Raw genomic sequence first — 23,739 nt, forward strand, 5'->3', positions numbered from 1 at the left:
AACATGAACAAAAAAAATTTTTTAAAGCGGATTTCTGAGCTCCATCCCCAGAAAACTATTTCAACTGTATAAAACTATCTTAAGTGAGGCTCATTTTTCATTCAGCAATTAAGTAAGAAATTTCATAGTATTCACTTCTTTCCTTTGACCATGTATGTAGCTTACCCTTGTAGAGGAACGAAATTTGCCAACCCAGAATATCTCTTTAGCATGAGGATTATTTTAGGCTGATTATTTTTAAGAAACCCAAGACTCAGGAAGTCTTTTTTTTTTTTCCTTCCTTCTCCTTTAACTGCTGCCTAAGAGAATTTAAATAAAGGACCTGGTCCAGGAAGAACACCATCTCCTGAGACACTGACAAAGAATATGGCCTGGGCTAGGCATGGTGAGGGGAACTGGCAGGGCCTGGAGACCAGAGTCCTCTCTGTGTCCCACTGTCTCTGCACAGCGGCAGAGTAAACATTTGTTTCCTTTCAGTCTCCATGTGAATTGCTTTCCTCCCTCTTGAAGCCCCATGCCCCTATCCCCTTCTCCTCCTCTTAGATGGCAGACAAGCCTCAATTGCCTAAATTGTCCTTGGATCTCATTTTTCTTATGGGGCCCCAAGTGTACATAATTAAATTCTTCTTCTTTTAATCTGTCTCATGTCAATTTAATTCTCAGATCAGCCAGAAGAACCTAGAAAGGGTAGAGGAAATTTTTTACTTCTCCAACACCCTAAATCCATGTTTCATGTTCAACTTGTAGAAACAGATTGTAGTGAGAATTTAAAGTAAAGCAAAATATTCACTCAGTTTCACTTCTAAAGTGTAGGAAATGATAAATAGACTAAAATACCCCTCACTGACATACAGGACCCTGAGTGTTTACAGAAAACAATTTTTAAAAATGTATTTATTTTATTTATTTTCCTGGGGATTGAACCCAGGACCTCATGCATGCTAAGCACACACTCTTATCACTAAGCTATCACTCTCCCCAGAAAAAGAATTATTTAAGTATTGTCAATCCTCAAAATTATTCTAAGAGAAGATAACAAGTGTGGCAAACAAAATGCAAAACTCTCCACTTTGAATCCACTGCTAAATCACTTTAAACATGATAATTTCCTGTAAAAAATAAAAAACAATATACGAAAAAAGAACATTCCAAGCAGTGGAATTCAGTCTTTCAGTGACTACCTAGAATAAACTTTATATTTCTAACATTTTGGTTTTGGTATGAATATTTCAAAATACTTATAATATTGGATTCTGGAGTTTAAAAAAGGTTAAAAAGTTGAACTTTGTACCCAGTCTAGAAAAATTTTAAAATATGACACATATGTTTCCTAGAAAACTAGATTTGATGCATTTTTTTCTGAAACTTAAAAGGGTTATATTAATTAAATGAGTATTACTTAAATCAGGGTCTGCTCTGTATTCTGTGGCCTCAGAGACTCTGATTCTATAGGGGATACATGTCCAAAGAGGTTAAGGAGTTTATTTACTTAAATATATAACATATAAACACACTTGCGATTCCTACCAAAGCTTAGGTTTAATGAGAAGAGCAAGCTACATTTTATAGTCCATGATAATTACTACTTATTCTCAGAACACATCTGTCAGTGCAAGTGAAATTTGCTGTTTTTTTCCCTGCTCAATAAATGTATAGATCTCTCCTGTCCAAGTTCATACTTAATGTACAAGACCTCATTTTGCATTGGCTTTGGTCTGTCGCAAACATCTCTGAAATTCCTTTGAAAGAGATAAACTGGACCTTTCACATGATATAAAGTCTCTTAAAAATAAAAGGCAGAAGTGAACAGACACAAACTTTTCTAAGGCAGAAACGTATATACCCCATGTTACCTTTCTAGAACTACATGAATTCAAAACAAAGGTTTCAGTCAAAATATTTATTCTTTTCCTTAATTGGGCTAAATGACAAAACATATATTGTGAGCCTCCTTTAAGTTTCTCATGTATTATACTTTAAATGTTCAAAACTTTGTGTAAAACCACACATGACTTAGCTTCTTCCACAATGCACATACAGAATCTCAATTTAATTGGATGTTTTGAAATAAATTCTCTCCTTAACCATTATTATTATAGCCTTGAAAACCTAGCTCCAGTTAGAACTGTGACAGCAGTTATGAGTCAGGCCCTCAGTTCTAAACACAAACACACAGGAAGAAGAGAGGAGAGGACAGACTGGGGAGAGAGAAGAAGAAATGTGCATTTATGATGTTTGCAACTGGTAGCAGCTAGATCAGGGTACCAGTGTGGTGCGAGTGCTTCGAGTCATCAAGAAGGGCATTTTAATTGTTTAAGAGGAATAACCACATGTCACACTAGCTAGGACTGGTTAAATTACAATATGCAAGGATAACAATTTTATATGAGTACCCAAGTTTTGACTAGAAAAATAAAAGATGGCTAAACAGGAACTTCCAGCTTCTGTGGCTAAAAGTCCAAAAGCCTCCCTCGAATGTGAGCATGGAACACAGAGACAAAAATACAGACTCACGGGATCACCCTAAGGCTGCAGGGGAAGTTTTATTACCACCCCAGTGCTCACACTGAAAGCCGCACCTTGTAAGCCTTAACAAATCTTGAGGAAGTGTCATTTTAAAAGACGTTAAAGAGGACATAAACATAATCCTGAATGTGATGGCAACAACCACAGGGGCCCAGGTGTTCACGTGCGAAGGTGCAGATTCGCCGGCCGGACTCCTTCACCAGCGGGCCCCTTCATCGCAGGCTATCCTCCTGTTAACGGGCAGCCCGGGGAAGACTCACAGAGCAGCCAGCGGCCACCCACGATCCTTTCTCGGGCATTACTTCGTTCCAAGCAAGTCAGGCTGCATCCGCACGAGAGAAGCAGACGCCAAGTCAGCAACACTGGGGTTTGTTTTCCTTTTTCAGGGTCTCCGGATCCAGTTTAATACTGCCTTCGATTTCTTCACTGGGGAAGCTCTGGTGGTTCGCGAGAATGTTCTCCACTAGGAAGCGGGCTGCTTCATCTATGTTTATGTTATCCTGTAGTGCAGAAACAGGACGAGGATCAGTTCTCAGGATTAATTCTTAGAAGAAAGCATTAAGAGTATTAACGGGAACTGGGAAGGTTTGTCAGAGGGGCGCGTTCTAAGCACGCAAGCTCCGTCTTCTGCTCCAGTACTACAGTGACTGTGGAACCCTGGTCTTTTTACAAAGGATCACTCTTTCTGATGTTCCTGTTTTAGTGTTTTAAACTTTTGCCACTGGGGTTCAATGAACTACCTCCACGGTTGAAGATGAGTCTTCGCCCCGCTCTAGATTGCCGGCCACATAAGTGAAAGCACAGAGGTTAAGAAAGTCCTGCCCTTGAACGTCTACTTCAAGTACTTGGGGCAACTATGGAAAAAATGTTGAAGGGCTCAATCCACAGTAAAATATGATAAATGCAACATGTGGCCTCCCCGTCTCTGAGTACAAATTATGACTTTTAGTTGACATGTATAAACTGAGCTGAAACAACTTTGGAGGTGTGATGTCCATTAAGGATGCCCTGAGGAGTCACCAACTGTCACGGCCATTTGTGTGACTGATTTACAAGCTGTCACTAAATATATAATAAGTAACACATAGCAAAAACTGGGTTCATTTTTTTAAGTATTCAACTTTTCAATTTAAAATATTTTCAGATTTACAAAGACACTGTAAAAATAGTAAAAATTCCTACAGACTCTTCACCCGTATTTCTCAAATGTTAACATCTTAGATAATGAGAGCGTAACTACCGAAATCAGGGAATTAGATGATGGTGTTGTGCTGGCATTGCTCTATCAGCCTGGTTTGAATTTCACCACCTATCTCAACATCCTGTTTCTGATCCAACGAGCAGCTGTATTCTGTGTCCTGTCTCCTTGGTCTCCATGAATCTGGAACAGGTCCTCAGTCACCTCGCCTTTCATGACCCTGACAACCTTGGAGAGCACTGGCCAGAGAACATCCCTCAGTCTGGGTTTGTCTGATGGGTCCGTATCATTAAATTCAAGTCACACACCATTGGCAGGAATCAGATGTAAGTGATGTGCCCTTTTCAGTTTATGAGGGTGTACACTTGCTTGAAGTCGTGTCTGCCAGGCTTCTCCACTGAAAAGTTACTATTTTTCACTTTGTACTTAAGCATCAATTACTTCTTCCCTAAAACAATTATTACTGTTGTGTTTAGTGGTGACTTTCTATTTCCATCATTCCTTCTCCATTTATTAGTTGGAATGCTACAGTTAAGAAGAGCTTTCTCTTCTCACTCATTATTCACATGTTTATTCATATCATGGATTACTGTTTTATTTTATGGATTAAATCCATTACAATAATTATTTACTTTGGTCCTCAAATTGTCTTGGATTGTGGAGCTCCTATAAGTAGGCTCCTGTGTCTTTCTGGCATGTCTCCATCATTTTGTGTTTTCTTAGTTTCTGGCACCACAAAATATCTCAGGCGTGTCTTTACTTTCTTTGTCTCACTAGTCCTGGAATCAGTCACTTCTCCAGGGAACCCTGGTTCTTTTCATTGGATAACAGTTTTGAAAAGCCAAATTCTGAGGTCATGGTAAGCTCACTGGCTCTGTGGTGTCATTGCTTCTAAACCTTTTCAGCAGACAGACCTAGTAAATATCTGTAAGTATCCATACACACATGGGTATCTACTTGTGTTTATCTGTTAATATATATACGTGTGTATGTGTGCATGTATGTGCATGGGTGTGTATATTCACACACAAAAACAGAGAATTTATATATATATATATGTGTATACATGTATGCTTACTTGGTATTAAGTTCATGTGACCTCTCCAATTCCACTCCAATCCACGAGCTTCATCCCAGCCTTCTCCCTTAATTGTTACACCTTTCTCAGACAGTGAGAAACCTTGCAAGACCTGTGCTATTTATTCAGGGTATCCTTTCTAACACCAACACAAGCTTTTTAACCTCCACTCCCAAGACAAGTATTAACTTTAATTAAATTATTGATCTTTGACTGCCCAATGTCACTCGGTCCCCACCAACCCCGTTATACCAAGCAACTGTAACATTCTCTACCGCTCTTAGTTGTAATTGATTAGGAACAGAAATTCCCGTGTTGTGCTGTAATCAGTCACACATTTTCATGTTGGGAATCCATTATTTGCCATAAAGATGAAAGATGAAGTTCATGAATTCAAACTTGCCTTGTGGCTATGTTCCTATTAGAATTCAGATCACTGAAATTCTAGCAGAAGCCAGATTTGAAGTTAACTGCTGGCCGGCTCAGAAGCATAGGTGTCAGTGACACTTGGATAGCATTTTAAGCACGGACTAAAATTTTTAACCTAAATTTTATATTACTGTTATTCTCTTGAAACTCTCCAGGTTTTCCACTAAGGAAATTCTGCAGATGGTTTCTAATAAATTTGTAGGAAAGCACAAAACATGAATATTTCCTTTCTCACCTCTAGATGTAACACTGTCTATAAATATAATGAAGCCAATGGCTTATACAGTCTTGGGCTACAGGCCACATGACGCTACTGTTTATGAATCTTCTGTCTAGATTTTGGGGAGAAATCTGGATTTATTACCTGAATGATTAATTCAAATAAAACCTAAAGAGGAAAATTTATCTGTAATGCATTCATCTTCTCCACCAAATCTCATGCTCTAATAAACATTTACACACACCACTAACAAAGTTGGAAATAAAGCAAATCCCCTGATGGATGCAGAGAGCACAGAGCAAGTGCCTCTCTACAAAGCCTCCCCCCTGCAGTCCCTCCCTCCCTGTTTGGCTCAGTGCTCCTGCAGCATCTCTGGGCTTTGTCTCTCTTCCGCCACTACTTTTTATTTATGAAACTAAATTTTAAGATACTAGAAAATATTTGTTTAAACAAATAGCCTTTAGCTTAGCCTTTAACTTCTGCCTCCAATAGACTTTTTTTTTTTTTTCAATGACCCCATCATCACATTTTCAGGGTACTTTTTGTGTAATCTCTCATAGCTCTGCTTTCATTATTCTGATCACCAGTGGCAGCAAATCATCTTCCACTTTTAGGGATTCTGGTAAAGCTAAAATTAACTTGGTATTAAGTATGTAGGTGATTTGGAGGACCATGTGAGTTTTTATACATATATATATATATATCACACAAGAAATTCACAGAAGGCTTACTAAAAGCTGGAACTGTGTTAAGATTATACCAAATGGTGTCAAGTTTGTCATAACAGAAATGGGGCAACATTTCATCACTCTTACAGAAGTCTTGATGGTTATTTGACCTCTAAAGTGAGATTTCCAATGGACATAGCTAATCGCCTTCCTGCACAATATTTTGGGCTTGGGGTTTTCACTCTTGCTTTCCTGTGTATCTAGACTATTAAGATTTTCAACAGCCAACTTAACCGTGTTTGTTTTTCTTCAAAAAACATTTTATCCAGCTTCTCATAATGGACAAAAGAAAAAATTCTCTCACTCTACTATTCATGGAGAGGTATGTCACAAATGTTGATACTTTACTCTTGTTCAATTTCTTTCCCACACGCTTCATCTAAAACTCTTCAAACATCATCTGAATAACACCTCCTCTCTTACCTTTTCAATGTCTTTGTTAGTCCTGCACGTGACTTTCATCTTCACTAGGGACATCTATGTCCCTATGTTTTGTTAAGCCTTCTATAAAAATAAAAAATACTTGTGCTGGACAGTACATCTCATCCCCCATAGACTCCAGTTGCATGAAGAGTACTTCATTTAAGGACTCAAACTCGCAGAAAGTGTAATTTGTTCTTTGCTCTAATAATACTCAATTTTATTTTTAACGTAAAACCTGCCCTTCTCTTCACCTCCCCACTAGCCAGTCCTGAAAGCATGCCTGCTGCTGACTGAAAGGAGCTGTAACATATCCATTCTATGCTTCACTTTCTTCTAGGCTTCCCCAAACTGCTCAGGCAAACCCAGCTAAATACTTCATGGCTACAGTTCAGATTTACAAGTTAACAGCAGAGCAGATACAAACGTGAGCAGACCTCACCTTTGCAGAGGTTTCAAACCATCCACTGAAGCCATGTTCTTTGCAGAACTGGTCCATCTGGGGAGGATTCTGGCCACCGTCCTTTTTCTGGTCACATTTGTTAGCTAAGAGGACAGCAGGAATGGGGCTGCCATTTGGAAGATGGACTTTACTATCCAGATCACTTTTCCATTTTAAAACGGCTTCAAATGTGGAACCTCTCGATACATCAAACACGACGAAAGCACCGACAGCTTCTTTATAATACACTCGGGTCATGTTGCCAAACCGTTCCTGTCCTAGAAATACATATAATAAGAGATTCAAAATTTGTAATTCGGACAGGGTCTATATTTACATATAACCCTTCTGACCCTAAGAATAATGCTACAAACAATACCTGCCATCCCACAGCAACATACACTGGTGGGATTGAGGACACAGACACAGAACCAAGACCCACAAAGCAGAAGTGGCTGATCACGTAGACTGAGTACACAGTCACCTGGTTTCATGTTCTGGGCATCTACACCACATTCTCCATAAACATCAAGATAACAGTTTGTAAAGCTGCAGAGGCCATCATTTCCCTCCCTCCACTCCCCTTGGTCTAAGAGAAGAGAGGTACTAAAGGAGAAAGGGAAGTTGGGAGCAGAAGGAAGAGACAAGAATAAGAGAAAATGAGGCTTGCAGGAAGAAGATAAGTGTGGTGGGTAGAATGCTAGTCAAAAAGATCAGGACAGGAGACGAGATAAAGGAGCTATGTTCTTCACTCCTCATTCTTCACATCTCAGCCAAACCAGCTTTTAACTCAAAATGCAAGACTGCTCTCCTCTAAGAAGGCAGATCTGCAAACCTACTGTTTTAGAACAAGTGGTACAATTAATTGGTTGAATTGTTAAAGGAAGGATCAGCTGCAGAGTTGTTCAAATATCAATGTAATTTAAAATAATTTAACATGTTACATACTTTGGCTAAAAAATCGACTTAAATATATCATAGGACTTTGCAAAGCATTCTCTTACTATCTGACATTGTACCGTTCTTTGGCACAGGAAGAAGCCTTATCTCATATCTGACAGATGAAAAAACATGCAAAGGTTGCCAGGCCAGGATCAGGGTGGCACTGACTAAGAAGACAGGGCTAGAGCCAGGTCTCTGACTCCCACATGTGTGTGGAAATCCGCCAGCCATTCTCGACTGTCTTGCAGTTGCCCTGACTTAAGCTCGTACCTTCAGGCTGTCAAATTACTGATTACCATGCTAAGGAAAAATGACTGACAATCACTACAAATCGGAGATTTATAACTCTTTGTCCAATGATAAAAACATGCTCTATGATAAAACACCTTCCTATTGAAACATACGATGAAAAACAAGCTTAATCTACATTTAATTGGTAGTAACATATGCAAAGCTACCCCCTGAAATTAATATTTTCCCCTCCAAATTCTATGCCATCATACAATTTTAGATATTGCTGAGTGGAATAATGGAAGAAGAATATAGCAGTCAAGCTTAAATGGATCAAGAAAGTTCATCTGGTTTGTGACAATTTCTCATAGGGGTTTATCTGAAGCTATATTATAATAGCTCAGAGTTCTGAATTTTATTTATAACAAATGGTCACATGAGAAACCTCACTATCATGTTCATATTTTATTGGTAATGTAAATCTTACCAGTCATCTATTTAGTTTATTTGATCACAATGCTGACGTTTATAAAAAGTTAGCGTTGTACCATTTTCCATAAACACACATCTAATTGTCACACAAGGCATGCTCACCGAGGATAGACCAACTGTTCAAAGTCGGTATCACTAATTTATAGATACATTAAAATGGTTCTGACTTAATTTTAACCAGAGAGCGCACACCAGCAATAATATCCTTTTTTTCCAATTTTTAATTATATACATGAAATGACTACAGCAATAAGAGAAATTAGTCTAAGATAGTCCAGATTATAAGAAAATTACATAATTATAAGAAAGTATTCCTCTGGACTATCCCTTAAGAGGGTAAGGTGTCAAACTAGTAAAATATAGAAATCCAGAAGTCATAAAGCGGTATTAAGCTCTATTGAATTTGTTTTTGTTTTGTTCATATAATTACCCCAGCTATTTCTTTTTTTACCAAATCATACCAAATTATATTCAAATCTGTATTCATGTAAACTTTATGGTTAAGGAATAAGAAAACCAGAAATGTATATGACAAGAAATTTTTAAGGAGCATCTTGTGGCTTAGAATATCAGTTTCCTTAGGTTCCAAGGCTAGGATTCAAAACTCCCTGACAGTCTCAACATCAGAGTGTATGCTTTCTAATCACCACCACATATGACAAATCAAAATCGTGTCAATTACACAGGTAAGCAAATGAAAAATAAAAGCACAAACTGGGAGGAAAAAAAATACAGGTCCTATATCTGATTATAAAAAACTTGTACTCAGAATATAAAGAACTCTCAAAACTCCAAAGATAAAAAAATTTTATAAAGTGAGCAGAAAATTGGAACACTCCACTAAAAAATTTATATGATGACAAATAAGTGTCAGAAATGATGCTCAAAATTGTTAATTATTGGGGAAATGCAAATTTAAACCACAATGAGCTGATCCTTTACACCCACAAGAATGGCTGTAATTTAAAAGTCTGACTATACCAAGTGCTGGTGAAGAGGTAGAGCGACTGGAGCTCTAACACACTGCAGGTGAGAATAACGATTTAAAATAGTACAACCACTTTAAGAAACAATTGGATAGTTACTTAAAAATGTAAGACTATACTTTCAGGGATCATTTCTATAGTTCGTTACTTAAAAATGTAAACATATACCTACCATACAACCAATGCATTCCACTCCTAGGTATTTGCAAACAAAATGAAAACACATCTATATAAAAGCATGTTCATCAGTGCTCATAGCAGCTTTATTTTTAATAGCCCCCAAATGGAAGCAACCCATAGTCACGTAGTAATGAATAAACTATGGTGTGTCCATACAATGGAATGCAACTCCACAACAGAAAGGAAAGGAACAAACTATGGATACAAATAACAGCATGGATGAATCTCAAAAGAATTATGCTGAGTCAGAGAAGCCAGACCAAGAAAGGAATAGGTAATACCATGAGTCCACTGATATCAAATTCTAAAAAATTGGAAGCTATAGTGCTACAGTAAGAGAAACCAGATCAATGATGGCCTTGGGCAAGGCAGGGGGATGGATTACAAAAGAGCTGAAGGAAGTAGTTTTGGGGTGATAAAAATGTTTGCAATCTTGATTATAGTGGTGTTTCACAAGTGTATACATATGTCAAAACTTGTAAAATTGTACAGTTTATTATATGTCAACTATACCACAGTAAAGCCATAAAAAACAGTACCTACCTCATACAGTCACTGGGAAAGTAAAAATGTAAAATGACTGCCTGGAGGTTTTTAGGACTGAGTTTAGCAAACTATATAGCTCATGGCCAAATCCAGCTAGATAAAGTTTTACTAGCATACAGTCACTCTCATGTGTTCATGTACTATATGCCTGTTTCATTCTAGAATGGCAGAGTTGCAACTAAGAGTAAGTGGCTCACAAAAACTAAAATACTTGATGTCAGGAATTTTACAGAAAAAAATGTAATGACCTCTGTTCTAGGGGGTTAGGAACAGTTACAAATGATTTTCTGCAATACCAAATCCAGAAAGCAATGGGGATTAAACATCTATGACCCAACAGCAAAAAGCCAAGTCCACACATTTAGGGAAACAGCTTATTTTCCAAAAGAATAGTAAGATACACTTCCTCTTTTACTGAGTTCATAACTTCTTTTTTGAAAATTCGGAAGTAATCCATTTATGCTTCAGAGATATTCCTGAACTGATAAAAACAAGTGAGAAACAAAAGTTTCTACAACACAGGAGTTTTAATTAGGGAGTGGGGAAAGATAAGACGAATTCATTTACAATAATCATCTTAATATAAAATTAAAAGTTGTTCTCTAAAAACTTAACAAAGTGAAACCTAGACTTAACTATGTTGTTTTAAAGGTTTAAGTGCATAGATTTGCTAAGCTCTTTGGGTCGTTAAACTGGAAAGTAAAGTGAACTTTGCTCTTAGACTAAGAATTGCTTCCTATATCTTTGCTATGACTTCTCCTTGGGTAGTTTTAGATATTCCCTAATTACTGTCTAAAATAAAGGATTCCTGTGGGGGAGAAAAAAAAAACTAATATTCAGGAATATTCCATTCTCCTCCACTTCCTTCTACATACATGGAGGAGCACACTGTTCTGCCTCCATTAAATAGTAGTGTCCATGGACTTATCCTGGCCAATGAAATATGAACAGAAGTGTCCTTTCCATGCAGAATCACTCAGCTGCCAGCGTTCTTGTCCTGCAGGGCAAGGCTTGAATCCTAATTTTGAGGTGATAGTATTGGATGGTAGGGCCTCTGTCAGCTTGGTTCTCCAAGTGGCTCCAGCAAAAAAAATCACCCTCTCCATCTTGTGTGGTGACACTGTGCTAGACATTGGTGAAAATAATGAAACAATGAATACGACCCTAAGGATCTCACAGTCTAGTTGAGGAAATAGACAAAGTGATACCTGATGTGTGAGGTGTAAAAGATCATATTATGGTATCAAACAAGGGGATGTTGTTCATTGAGGTGTGTAAGCTAATCTTTATTAGTCTTTTTGAAGGATACATTATCAAGAAATGCTATTGAAACGCTTACTTGTCATGAAGATATAGTATCTTAACAGATTTTCTTTATTTCTTTATTTTTGTTCTGTTACTTTCAGTTTGCATGCCCACGGGGGCAGTCAGTCTAGTCAGAGCCACACTCACCATCGATGGAAAAAAATGACATGTTTAACCGCTGGATGCAGTTTCCCAGCAGCGCTGAGTCACCCCCAGGAGAAATGCGCATTCTCCCACTTACCCTTTCACAGCACATCAGGAGTCAGCCCTTCCTAGGTTTGAAAAGGGGCAAAGGATTAAACTAATGCAAAAGACTTTCACATCCAAACTAGACTTGCATTAGAATTTCATAGAATCTTAGATTGTTTTTTAATTTTAGAAAAGAATATAAAAAAAATACTCTGAGAGATAGCCAATCAACCATTTTAAGTTTAGTCCAATCATTATTCCAGGATTCTACATTCCACAAACACAAAAATAAAAGCAGGAAATTCCTACCATACCGAATGCTCCTGGATTGTGTCCCGTGATGGGAGAGGACTAGGTAGAGGAGAAAGTCTGCAGTTATTAAATATAAAGACAGCTGCATACATTTTGTTGCATGGTGTGTGTATATGTGTGCGTGTGTGGAGTTAAAGTGTACAGAAATATGGAAACTCAGCAGAACCTGGGAGATCTTCCTCTTCCCGGGTCTGCAGAAGGGAGGGGAGAAATCTGAGCAACACCATCTTCTTAGACCAGAGCTGTAATCATTTCCTACAGGAAGGGGAGGGACCACTTTATGCCTGTCTGACAAAACACTTTAACAGACAATATGATAACAGAAGATGACACTCCAGATTATCTAGTCCAACTTCTCCTATTTTATAGATAAGAAAACAAAATCCTAGGGAGATGTAATTACTCAAACGTCTTAGGTTGATTTGTTATTTAATGGGCTGTTCGATCTGTTACCCAAGTATTTTCTGGAGTGTACACATGTCCCTATATTTCCAAATAGATCCAAGGTAGGATCAGCCTAGGAGTGACTTTCCTTAAGGATAGCACAGCCCCGCTACGAAAGTGAGAGCCTTGCTCTATGTCCCCTAGTGCTAAGGGAAGTGCTCCACTGCCAAGTGCATTCGCTACCTGAACCTAGGGACAGCCTTTTTCATCCATATTGCTGGGGCACACTGCCCGTATATTCCATATGACTATGAAATGTGTTATCCTTTAAAAAGATGTTTTACTTCCTTCTCTAGAAGAAAGAACCTTGATTATAACTCGACATCTTGGCAAGGAGAAAGGAAAAAAAAGAGCACAGTGCTTAGTCATCTAGGCTCAAAGATATTTAAAGATGCACAGCTTTGTACATACCCAAATGGATGAAACTTAAGGTACATATGCTGGCAAAAGGATTAAAATGCTTCTCTAATATTTGGCATATCAAACACTAATGACTTTGAAAAGGAGCTGAGACAACATAATACATTTCCAAGAATACACACTTCAATTAAGGAAAAGAAAACCACAAAAACAGTTTGCCATATCTCTTCACATCTCATGAGAATTTTCAAAAGGAGAGTATTTTCTCTTTAATTTAACAAGGAAGGCACTGCCTTCTGAACTGTTACCAGAAACAAAGGCTTCTGAACTGTTACCAGAAACATAGGCCAGAGATGCTTTCTCTTATGATTTTAATTACTGGTTTTGTTTTTTAATGTTTGTCTCAGTATTTTATGTTCATGCCCCCGTTTGATAGATAATCCAAATGTCACTTAATGTTATTTGAAACTCAAAATATAAATTACACAATGAAACACAACATTGTAAAATGATTATAAATCAATAAAAAATGTTAAAAAAAAATTACACAATGAAGAACAAATCAGAACAAGAGGACAATTGATGCTAGTTTTCCAAGTATAAACACTTACCCTTTCCCGCCCACTTAAGAAGCACTGAGCTACATACTCTTGTTCAAGGTGATTGGGTGAAAAACTAGTGCATATTAAAGTCCTTTCAAAACAAATCCTTAAGTTTCGGTCTGCATTTCAGAGATGAAGCATTTCTAATAAGCTTGTGTGGTTGGTGGATAATAGATCAAGATCCACTCAAAATTTAATTTAAGTCCAGTCACTGGTTCTAGAAGGATAATTATCTAGCCACTAAAATTTTATATAGCTTGATAATGGGTCTTGGGTTTTATATGTAAGAGGCTACAAATGGTAGCCACATAGGTTTTGTTATTTTTAGTGGTTAATGACTCGGCCTACTACTAGTTTTTAAAGCCATTATAAGCATGCCCCAGCACTACACTTAAATATTTAACATGCTAAAATTATAGGAGTTGTTAGAAGAAAAAAAATAGGTTATTAGTAAAGATTCACCACAATACTAAGCAATAAAACCATGTAACTAAAAACAGACCGTACTGCTAGTTGCCCATTTTCCTCCAACTGGCTTGCACAATTTCCCACAAAACAAGTGGCTGTAACCTTTGGAGTCAGAAACTGGAGTCAGAAGTATCTGAATTCGTGCCCTAACTCTGCAAATTCTAGGCATACAGAACTTGGGAAAATCCTTTAACCTTCCTGAGTCTCAGTTTACTCAACTGTGAACTGAGAATCATTCTCATTTCTCCAGATTATCATCAAGTATACATGAAAATAAAAGTAAATCAAATGACAGCGTCCAGAAAACGACTTCTACTCGGCGGTAACTGTTGTTACATGAGAGGGTCAATGACCAAAAGTTCCCAAGTCTGGGATTCTATGCTTACATTTGGAAATCTATTTCCACTTGGAAAAATAAGCATTATGGAGAAAGAGGCCAAGTTGCTATTTAAGTCAGGTACAAATTTTTCGCTCATACCACCACCTTCTGAGATTGAGATTAAACCTGTCTGTCAAGCAAAAGAGGAACAAAATTGAACACAGAAAAAAATTTAAAATACCTAAACTAAATTAGGAGAACAAACTGCTTTTGAGATGGTCACTGAGCAGTCTTCAAAATGACCTACTCCTAGACACATGCCAGTTCAGGCTCTGGATTTTTCTTTCTCTTAATTTGAGACAACCAGGTTTTTGTGGTTTTTAGGCCACAGTGTAAGGTCTGTTATTTTCAACTATTTACATCTTCTGTGGTGACTGCAAAAAGAACAGCTGACTTTAATCAATCTAAAATAAGGAATTAAATCAAAATATCTTTTTGGTTTGTGTCCAAAGCCGTAACAGTTTTGAAGGTTTAAGATACTGGCTTTTCCCTTTCTTAAGTAAAGCGTTCAAAGAGAGCAAGACAAGTACCATATCTGTCCTGTAATTTATCTCGTCCCCTCACACCACCTCTTGAGACAGCCAGCGATAAGGAGCAGGTGATGTGGACCATACAGGAAGTAAGGGTCACGGACGGTGAGCATGAAGGAGCCCCGGGAGCAGCAGGCTCACCCGGGCAGGTGGAGAAGTCCTGGAGCGCGGGGAGAGGGTGGCTCTGCTGACAGCGCGCAACAGAGCCAAGACAGAACAACTGTTCTCAACTTGAGTTTAAATCAGGTCACCCATGGTGCTTGGTGAATCCCGAATTTCCAGGCCCTACCTCTAGGAATTCTGACTTGGTGAGTAGGGGAGACTGCTAGTGGCCTCCCCAATATCCCTTCACAGAATTTGATTTGGGGAAGCAATGCATCCAATTTAAAAACAAACAAACCAACAAACAAGCCCTAGATTTCCTAGCTGCCCTTGCAGCAAGGCATGTGTGTTTGACTAGACCACAAAGATAAAAGATTCGGCTAGTGATCAGCAGAGGGGTGAAATGGAGCTTCAGTCCACGAAGGATGAATGGTTCTGCTCACTAGCCTTGGACTGACCGTCCAACCGCAGACTTACTAGGTGACAGACTTAACCTCTCTCTCGTGGAAACCATGATGTTTGGGGATGTTTGGCAGATGAAGCCAAATCTGCTTAGTTAATGCTGAAGAATCCGCATTTTCAGCACCTCAGGCAAGTCAGATGGACGGGGTTCCATACAATCGCACTAAAAAACCCAATATATAGAGCTTAATTTCAAGAAGCAATAAAAAAATCACCAAAGAAGATGCTTAAGGAAAGTATAGAAGTGGACAGAAGTGAGTGAAGAGAATGGGAAAGAAGAAAATGTAGGCTCACCTGTCAGTTAGACCAACTGGCAGCCTTAAACTAAACCACTGCTCTACATTTATTTTTGTGGTTTGTCTCTCTCAAAAAAAGTGAAGGAATCACATGTTTCTAACTTCCTCGACTGCAAAAAGTGTAAAAAGCTCTTTTGAAAATATAATTGAATAGAATTCTAAAGCACCTTCTTGATCTTTTCTCTCACCCTCCAGAAATCTCCCCCATATGTCAGCACTTTTTCACCATATAAGAGACGATCCCCACAAACCATAGTACAGCTTAAGACTTGTCGGCTGAGTCCACTCTCTATTAGTTAAGTGTTGATTAAGTGTGAAATCCTCACTATTTTGAGAATATGCTATTCTTGGGCTCCAAATTTAAGGCATTCAAAGTTTTCTTCTTTGGAAGAGTACTTTCTCTCATCTCTCAATCTCTTTTAATAAGTGGCTAGAAACATGTATTAATCGTATTTTTTGTTTTCTATATTTTATGATGCTTTGAAATCTTGGGGCCTTGTAGACCAGGGGAGGGACTGCCCACCTGGCCAGGGTTAGCTGCTACTTAGAGGGAACAAACAATTTGCTGAGAGCACATCTCTGATTTGCAAATCAACCAGTCCTGAGTCCTTACCCTCCCTCTGCTTTCTTCTTCCAGGCTCCTGCAGTCCAGGACCACTATCCTTCTGTTCTAATCACCTCATGGCCAGGTACTAGACAACTAGGGACCATCCCTGTAGCCCAGAGCCCAATGACATCTTTCAAACTCTCTAATCTTACAGTGTCTCACCCACTCCTTCCTGCGAAAACCACAATAACAACAATGGATCTCGCCCCTGCTTGGCTTTCTCCTTGCTCCTTCTGCCTCCTGACCGAGCCTGCTGCTTCCCGACATGGTCCTGCATGCTGTGGGATGGTCCCTCCTCTTGGGGACTATGCGTAAGAAACTATTTCTTCCAGTGGCAATAGTCTCCTGATGTGTTGACCTCATCACACTTCAATAAAAACAAAATCTTGAGTACATTTTAGAAGAGAGTAAGAATCATTAAAATTTACATATCAAAAGCTTAAGAAAATTGGAAGGTCAGGATAACATATACATAATGGATTAAAATTGCTCCTTAAATGTATTTGAAAATAACACTGCACCCCTGGCACAATGCATGGCATACAGGCTTAATCAGTGAGCTCACGGAGTAGACCAGGCAGACTGCGGTAATTATTACCTGGCTTTTCCAGGCTGTGCTCTGCAACCAGATACCAGGAAAAAACAGCTTTGATACTTCAGAAAAGTCCACAGTTTAGAAACAGTCTTTCAAAATGTACCAAAAAATGATTAAGCCAATCAAAAAGTGTCTACCTTGTAAGTATTATGCTTCATAACTAAGTATAAGTACTGGAAATTCTGGATTGATAACATAAAGAGGGGGTATGCATTATGATGGGTATCAAATGTGAGTCTCTCCAAAATAGGGGTGACCAGAATGTCTGCAAACTTAAACAAGAGTTTATGCTACTGTTTTGAAACCAGTGAACCAAAAATCCACTCTAATTAGAAACCATAGTTGTCATTATCTCAGAGTCATGAGACCTGTCTCTGTGCAGTGCCACAGATTACCTGTGTTTTCTTGGTCAACTTACCACACCTCCCAATATTTAGACTATGGTGTCTTGCAATGTTGACAGCCCAGTTCAGACAGTAGAATAATTAGGCAAATGGTTGGGAACCCAGTCAAGGTTTAGTATTTCTTGTCCGCACTTGGCTGTCTCTACCTCTAACCTGAGGACCTGTTAGCTTATGCGGGCTAACTTAGGCAACTAAGAATGGTAACATTTAAAAAAAGGAAAAGCAACAGGCATATCATTATCAGGGGAAATTTTGTGTGCGATAACACAAATATGTTGTTATGCTGAAATTCCTGCCTGGGCAATTGTGAAAGCAGCGTCTAGACTGTGGCACCCAAAGGTATGTCAAAACTCACATGTCGAGGAAGACTTAAAGTTGTCAAGTGGAACAGCAGGCATTGCTTGTAATTCAGCACAGAAACTGAACCAGAATGAGGCTGAAGACAGCAAGATTGTACAAGAATCTACAAGAATCAGATGTAATAAAGATTTTTTAAAAATCTCTTTAAATGAGTTATTAAGTAATTGGCCACCAATAAGCCCTAAGAAAGTTACTGTAGTACTCAGTGTTTAAGACAGAGACTCTGGATAACAGACTAATTCTTCAAAGCACCGCTTCATATTTAGATAGATACTCTGAAGGTCAAGAAAGCATAAGAGATAATATCCCAGATTCTTGCTCCTGAAGAGTTGGAAGGTTAGCAAAAGAAGACAAGAGACCTCACTGGGTGTAATAATTAGCAACACACAAGACAGAACAACAAAGTCAGGATCAGTATTCTATTTCCAGATGGGAATCAAAAAAATAAAAAGTGAATCTAAGTATGATTTAGATAATTTATGATGTCTTCCAAGCATGCACTTTAAGCTTTGGTAAATAATATTTACATGAATTTCAGACTACATTGTTCCTGATTTGCTCTTTGGCCCAAAGGATTATTACTCTGATTTTTACAAAGAAATTTTGATCCTAAAAAGTGAAGGGTGACAGAATAGGCCACCCCCAAAAATGACACTTTGGCATAAGAATTATTTTAACTAAAGGCACTTGAAAAACAGTAAATGCATGAAGGTTGCTCTAATCTCCCCCTTTCCTTCCTTAAATCAAGAGAGAACTCCCTTGTGAAAGATGTCCTCCCTAGACCAGGAGGAAGGAACATTCTCATCACCAGAGATGGGGAGTCAAGCTGAGAGAATTCTGTATAAACAGATCTTGTTAAAATAACCCTTTATCTTCCTTTAACCTTCCCACAGAGGTTGATTTTTTTTTTCTACAATTGCCTCTCTCTATTCAACCTAGCATAAAAGCATTTCGATGTTGCTACTTTTGTTGGATCTTCATTTCCTTATGAGGGCTCCTGTGTCACAGAATTCTTAGATTAAATAAATTTCTGCTATTAACCCATTTCACATTAATTCTCAGGCCCAGATGAAAGCTCTAAGAAGCTAGAAATAAACTTTCGCCTCCCGGCCAAAAGCAAATCACTTCAATGAATATATGAAGCCTAAATTATTCTATCTAAATGGACAAACTTAAAAAAAGAAAAAAAAAAAAAGATTTGGCCAGACCAGCCATTCAACCTACCTGGAAATGTCTAAAGTTGCTAATAAGATTATAATAAGAAATGAGCCAAATACTACTTCATTTATAATAAGTGTTAAAAGGAAGATCAGTATGCATCTTAATTTAGTATGCATTTACTAAACTCCCTTTAAAATCTTATCAGAGACTTCAATATTCTAGTATATTTCAGTGATGTGTTGAGCAGCAGCCTTAGAGCAGGTACACAGTAAAAGAGAGCGACTGCCGAAAACAAAAATTGTATTAAATTGCATCTGTATTTAAAGCTACGTTCATTTAACATAACAAGAAAGGATTTGTAAGGCATGCACCCAAGAGTCACCATGGTTCTTAATTTAAAAAGCTTAGCTTAAACTCCTTGATCACATTTATAGAAAACCTTTGGACAACTCCTGCCCGTCACAGCCACCAAAGCTTCCAAGTATAGAGATTTGACATAATTTCTTTACCACCTTTCCCATCTTTAAACAACAAAAAAAACTTACTAGTGACAACACCACACCTTAAGTTAATCATATCAAGTGGCCAGTGCCACCTATTATTTTGCAATCAAGGACTGTTTATCTCTTCTGAGAATTAAATATGATTCAACTTTGTTACTACATAAGGCAAATATGTTTAGCCATGGGGGAAACTTTTTGGAGTGGCCTTCAGTTTGCCTTCATTACATCATTCCTACTTCATTCAAATGGTATGAGCTAGGAGTCACCAGTGGCTCAGACATTCAAACCAAATGTAGTTAATGATGGAGCTTCCTGAACGTTACATTAAAGCCAAGTTATTTTTGCTCTTAGTTTCCTTATATATTAAAGCTCCACCTCTGAAAACTTGATTTATAAGATGAGCCTAATAATTTCCAATTAGCTCATAAGTTTACCTCCAGTCTTGTTCATTGCTGGTGTGTACCTGCTGAATGGTTATCTAATATCCAGGAATCCCTTTTGGAGATCTGAAAGGTCTGCCTTCTTCCTGGACAAGCTCAAGTTTTGGATTTAGGCAAATGTGCAAGGATATTCCAGCTAGACCGACATGTACCAGAGTCTGGTAAAGAGTGACTATATCCCCTTCCTGGCAAAATAGGTCTGTTCAAGCAGGATGAAAAAATAGGTGACATCCAGAAGAAAACGCTTACTCATGCTTCTGTTTTCCCAAGTCTCCAAATATAAGCATTTTTCCTTGAGGTTTAAAAACACAACTGTGCCACAAAAGTCTTTTATTGACCTGCAATAGGACCCAATCACAATTTAATTGCTAAATGTCACATTATTTCACATGAAGAGTGAGGTAAAGTCAACAATCCTCCTAGGCCAGGATTTTAAAATCATTTTCATGGAAACCCAAGGCTCCACTGAAAATTCCTGGAGAATGACTCTCACTTGGTAAAGCAGCCTTTACAATCCATGACTTTGTCAAGAAGCAGTATCACTGCTCGTAAGTGCTTTGTAAAAAAGCAGGAAGTGTTTCGAAAGAAGCCTCTGGCTTCAAAAGATGACTTTTCAAACGGACTTTTTGTTTTCTGAAACCCAAAGAGGGAAAAAAAAAAAAGCTGAGCCCACGGCTGATTATCCCTCTTTCTCAGAGGGACTGACAAACAAATTTATTCCTGTATCAGACATAGAGAAGCCTGTTCTTAAATAAATGCACATGTAAGTTGTAATTCTTCAGTATCTTCTCATATGTAAAAAACACTACCGGGCAAACAGACCTGTGGCCCTCGACTCTGCTACCAGCTGGGTGACCATATCTTTTACCCGTTTCAGTTATGCATCTGGAGGACAAAGGATGGTCTCTCCATCCCTGAACATGCTCCCATCAAAATGCTCTAAGATAAACTGAGCTTCTTAACAGTGATTGAGGAAGGCAACTCTTGGTACCACTTCCATATTGAAACTTTCCAAAAGCTAACAACTTTTTAAATGTGCACATCCTACCCGCCACACCAGCCAGAGTTCGTTTTCATAAATCAGAGCAAGGAGAATATGTACCCCCTCACATAGGGGTTTTATGCTCCAAAATGGTAACTGAAAGCAAATGCCAGGGCAACAATATATGGGGCAGGAGTTGGGGGACAGAAGTGGGGCTAGGTGTTGGTTTAGGGAGGGAGGAATGTCACCTTTCCCAAATTCTCTCCTGGGTGGCAAAGGAATGAGAACATGGTATATGGTGAGTGGGGTTTCACTCACAACGAAGCGTCTCAGACTAAAGGTGGTGATGGAAAATCTGAAAAGGAACCTGGTTTCTGGTCTTGGTTGTGCCACTAACTAGGTGCCTAACTGGGTAAGTCATTCAGCCACTTTGAACCCCAGCTCTTATCTGTGAAACGTTAACGGGAATGAGAGGAGCCAGGAGTCTTCCCCTAACTCTTCCTTGGCAAGACTCAGAGTGAAAACTTCAGGATAAGCCCTCATGGCTTTCCCCACTCTGGTCAGGTGAGAGCCCCGCAGTACAGGGCCCCCTTTCCATCTCTTAAATACAGACTTAGCTGAGGCATCTAACCAGGCTTATTTATTTATGCACTTATATATCTTACCCTGCTTTAAAATTCTACTACTGCTCGTTCCATTGTCCTGACCCCACTGGAGTACACTCAACCACATCCCTTTCCGTCCTTCTAAGTGATTTAGTCCCTTTCTTCTAAACATACACAGGCTGCTGAGTTCAGGCCGAGGACAGAGAGGAGAATGGGGACCGCGTGGACCTGAGTGCCCCTGGCTCTCGACGGCTGGAAAACCTGGCGGGCGCCCCCTTCCCGGAGGCCGCCGCCCGCCCGCCGGCTCCGGTGTCCCCGCGTGTCGGCGGCTCTGGGCACCCGCTTACCCGCGATGTCCCACAGCTGCAGGCGCACCAGCGTCCTGCTGTCCCAGTTGAGGACCTTGAGGGCGAAATCCACCCCGATGGTGGCTCGGTAGTGCTGGGAGAAGAGCTGGTGGACGTAGCGCTTGATAATGCTGGTCTTGCCCACGCCGAGTTCGCCGATGACCAGCACTTTGAAGAGGTGCTCCCGGGTCTCGGGCACCGCGGCCGCGGCCGCCCCCCGGTCCGGGTCCCCGGCTCCCCCGCCCGCCATGAGCGCCCCCGGCCCCGCTCAGCTGGACGGCCGCTCTCGGCGAGCTCGGGCTCCGCGCCGGGGCCCCCGCCCGGCCGCGCCCTCCCCGCGGCGCCCGCGGAGCCCCCGCGGCCGTCGGAACTTCCCCGAGGCCAGCCGCCCTCCCCGCCGCGCTCGCCGCACCGCCTGACCGGTCACAGGACCCGGAACCCGCCGCCGCCCGCAGCCCTCGCGGGGCGGGGAAAGGGCCGGGGGCTGGCCTGGCGGGGGAGGCCCCGGCGAGGAGGCTGCGCTCCGGGCGCGCCGGGCCAGAACGCGGGGCACTTCCTCTCCGCGGGCTCCCCTCCTCGGGGCGGCGCTGAGCTCGGCCGCCCCCTGGTGGCCCCGGGGAGCCGAGGACCCGAGCCGACGGCCTGCGGGCCCGGGGCCGCCGGGAGCCCAGGAGGTTCAAGGTCGGCCTGCAAAAGTGTCCAGGCCACCGAGCCAGGTGGTGGAAGCCCCCCTCCCCCCCGGCAGAGCGCGGAGGGACAGGAGGTGGTCATCCAGGGCGCGGACCCCAGCCTGGGAGGCGCTGGCCTGGGAGTAAACCTCCTTCCCAGGTTCTGCCCAGAGGGAGTTTAACACCTGGAGATCGTTGTCTTTGGTTGATCTCTGGCCCAGTTTGGAAGAAGTGAAAAAGAATGGATGAATGACTCTGAACTTGACAAAGGACTGATAATACTTTTGCATTCAAATGAAGGGGTGAGTTGGAGGAAGAGGACAACACAGGAACTCTAAAACGATCTTATTTTACTTCAGTGAACCACAAAAGCCTTTTTAAATCTTCAGGTGGTGGAGGCTCTGAGATAGATCCTAAGAACTGATTGAAATGTAGTAGGTAGTATTGAGAGCTTTTATTTTAAAGAAGAAAGGAAGCCTTGCCTAGCCTGTTAATAAAATCGAGGGATGCCCTCCTTCCATAATATTTAGGCACACCTGGAGCTGATATCCTCTGTAAGCTTCCTTGAATAAACTAAAGCCGCTGCTGCCCCTACCCTCACGCTGACAATCGTTAGAAAATGCTATTCAGAGGTGGAGGCGTCTTAAAATTTAGCAAGTCAAGGTGGGAGTAAAACCTTTAGTAGAACAGCTATTGAAAAACCATGGATATGCTCTAAAGAAGTTTAATGGCCCACCAGTTTATGGCTTTTACGTTCATTAAACCAGAGAGCCCTTCCAGTATGTCTCCAGGCTGGGGAAAGAGGAAATCTCCCAATTGCTGCCATGAGTGCAGCATGTTGTTCCATACATGTATATTACCATAGATCTTTATGAGTTTTCTTTTTTTTTTTTTTTTCCTTCAATCCTTCTAGTTCCACTGGCATTAGAAATAGAATTGTGGTGCTAAAAATCACATGTGGTAAATGATTTAAAATTAAAATTGGTCCCAGCTAAAGGCAGGATAATAGATAGGCTCCACTTAAGAGTTAAGGGTTTGTTAAAACAGATTACACACTAGGCCCACCCCCAGAGTGGTTCTCATTCAGCAGATTGTGGTGGAGTCAGATAATTTGCATTTTAAAGTTCCTGGGTGATGCCCATGCTGGAGGTTAGGAGCACTGTGGATTGGATCAGTTCGTATCAATCATCCAGGATCTTA

The 23,739-nt window shown here is 40.2% G+C and overlaps 1 protein-coding gene and 1 pseudogene across 1 annotated transcript; one reads left to right on the forward strand and one right to left on the reverse strand.

Moving 5' to 3' along the window:
- Positions 1-1,885: 1,885 nt before the first annotated feature.
- RAB32 (RAB32, member RAS oncogene family) lies at positions 1,886-22,247 on the reverse strand. The gene is made up of 3 exons (XM_010965686.3): positions 21,872-22,247; positions 7,042-7,319; positions 1,886-3,026 (listed from the first exon to the last, which is right to left on the reverse strand). Exons 1-3 carry the CDS (start codon positions 22,119-22,121, stop codon positions 2,880-2,882), a joined length of 675 nt encoding a protein of 224 aa, XP_010963988.3. The 5' UTR covers positions 22,122-22,247; the 3' UTR covers positions 1,886-2,879.
- Positions 9,802-9,893, forward strand: LOC123619868 (small nucleolar RNA U3; annotated as a pseudogene).
- Positions 22,248-23,739: the final 1,492 nt, after the last annotated feature.

This window comes from Camelus bactrianus, chromosome 8 (genome assembly GCF_048773025.1).
Source record: "Camelus bactrianus isolate YW-2024 breed Bactrian camel chromosome 8, ASM4877302v1, whole genome shotgun sequence".
Classification (NCBI taxonomy): Eukaryota; Metazoa; Chordata; class Mammalia; order Artiodactyla; family Camelidae; genus Camelus; species Camelus bactrianus.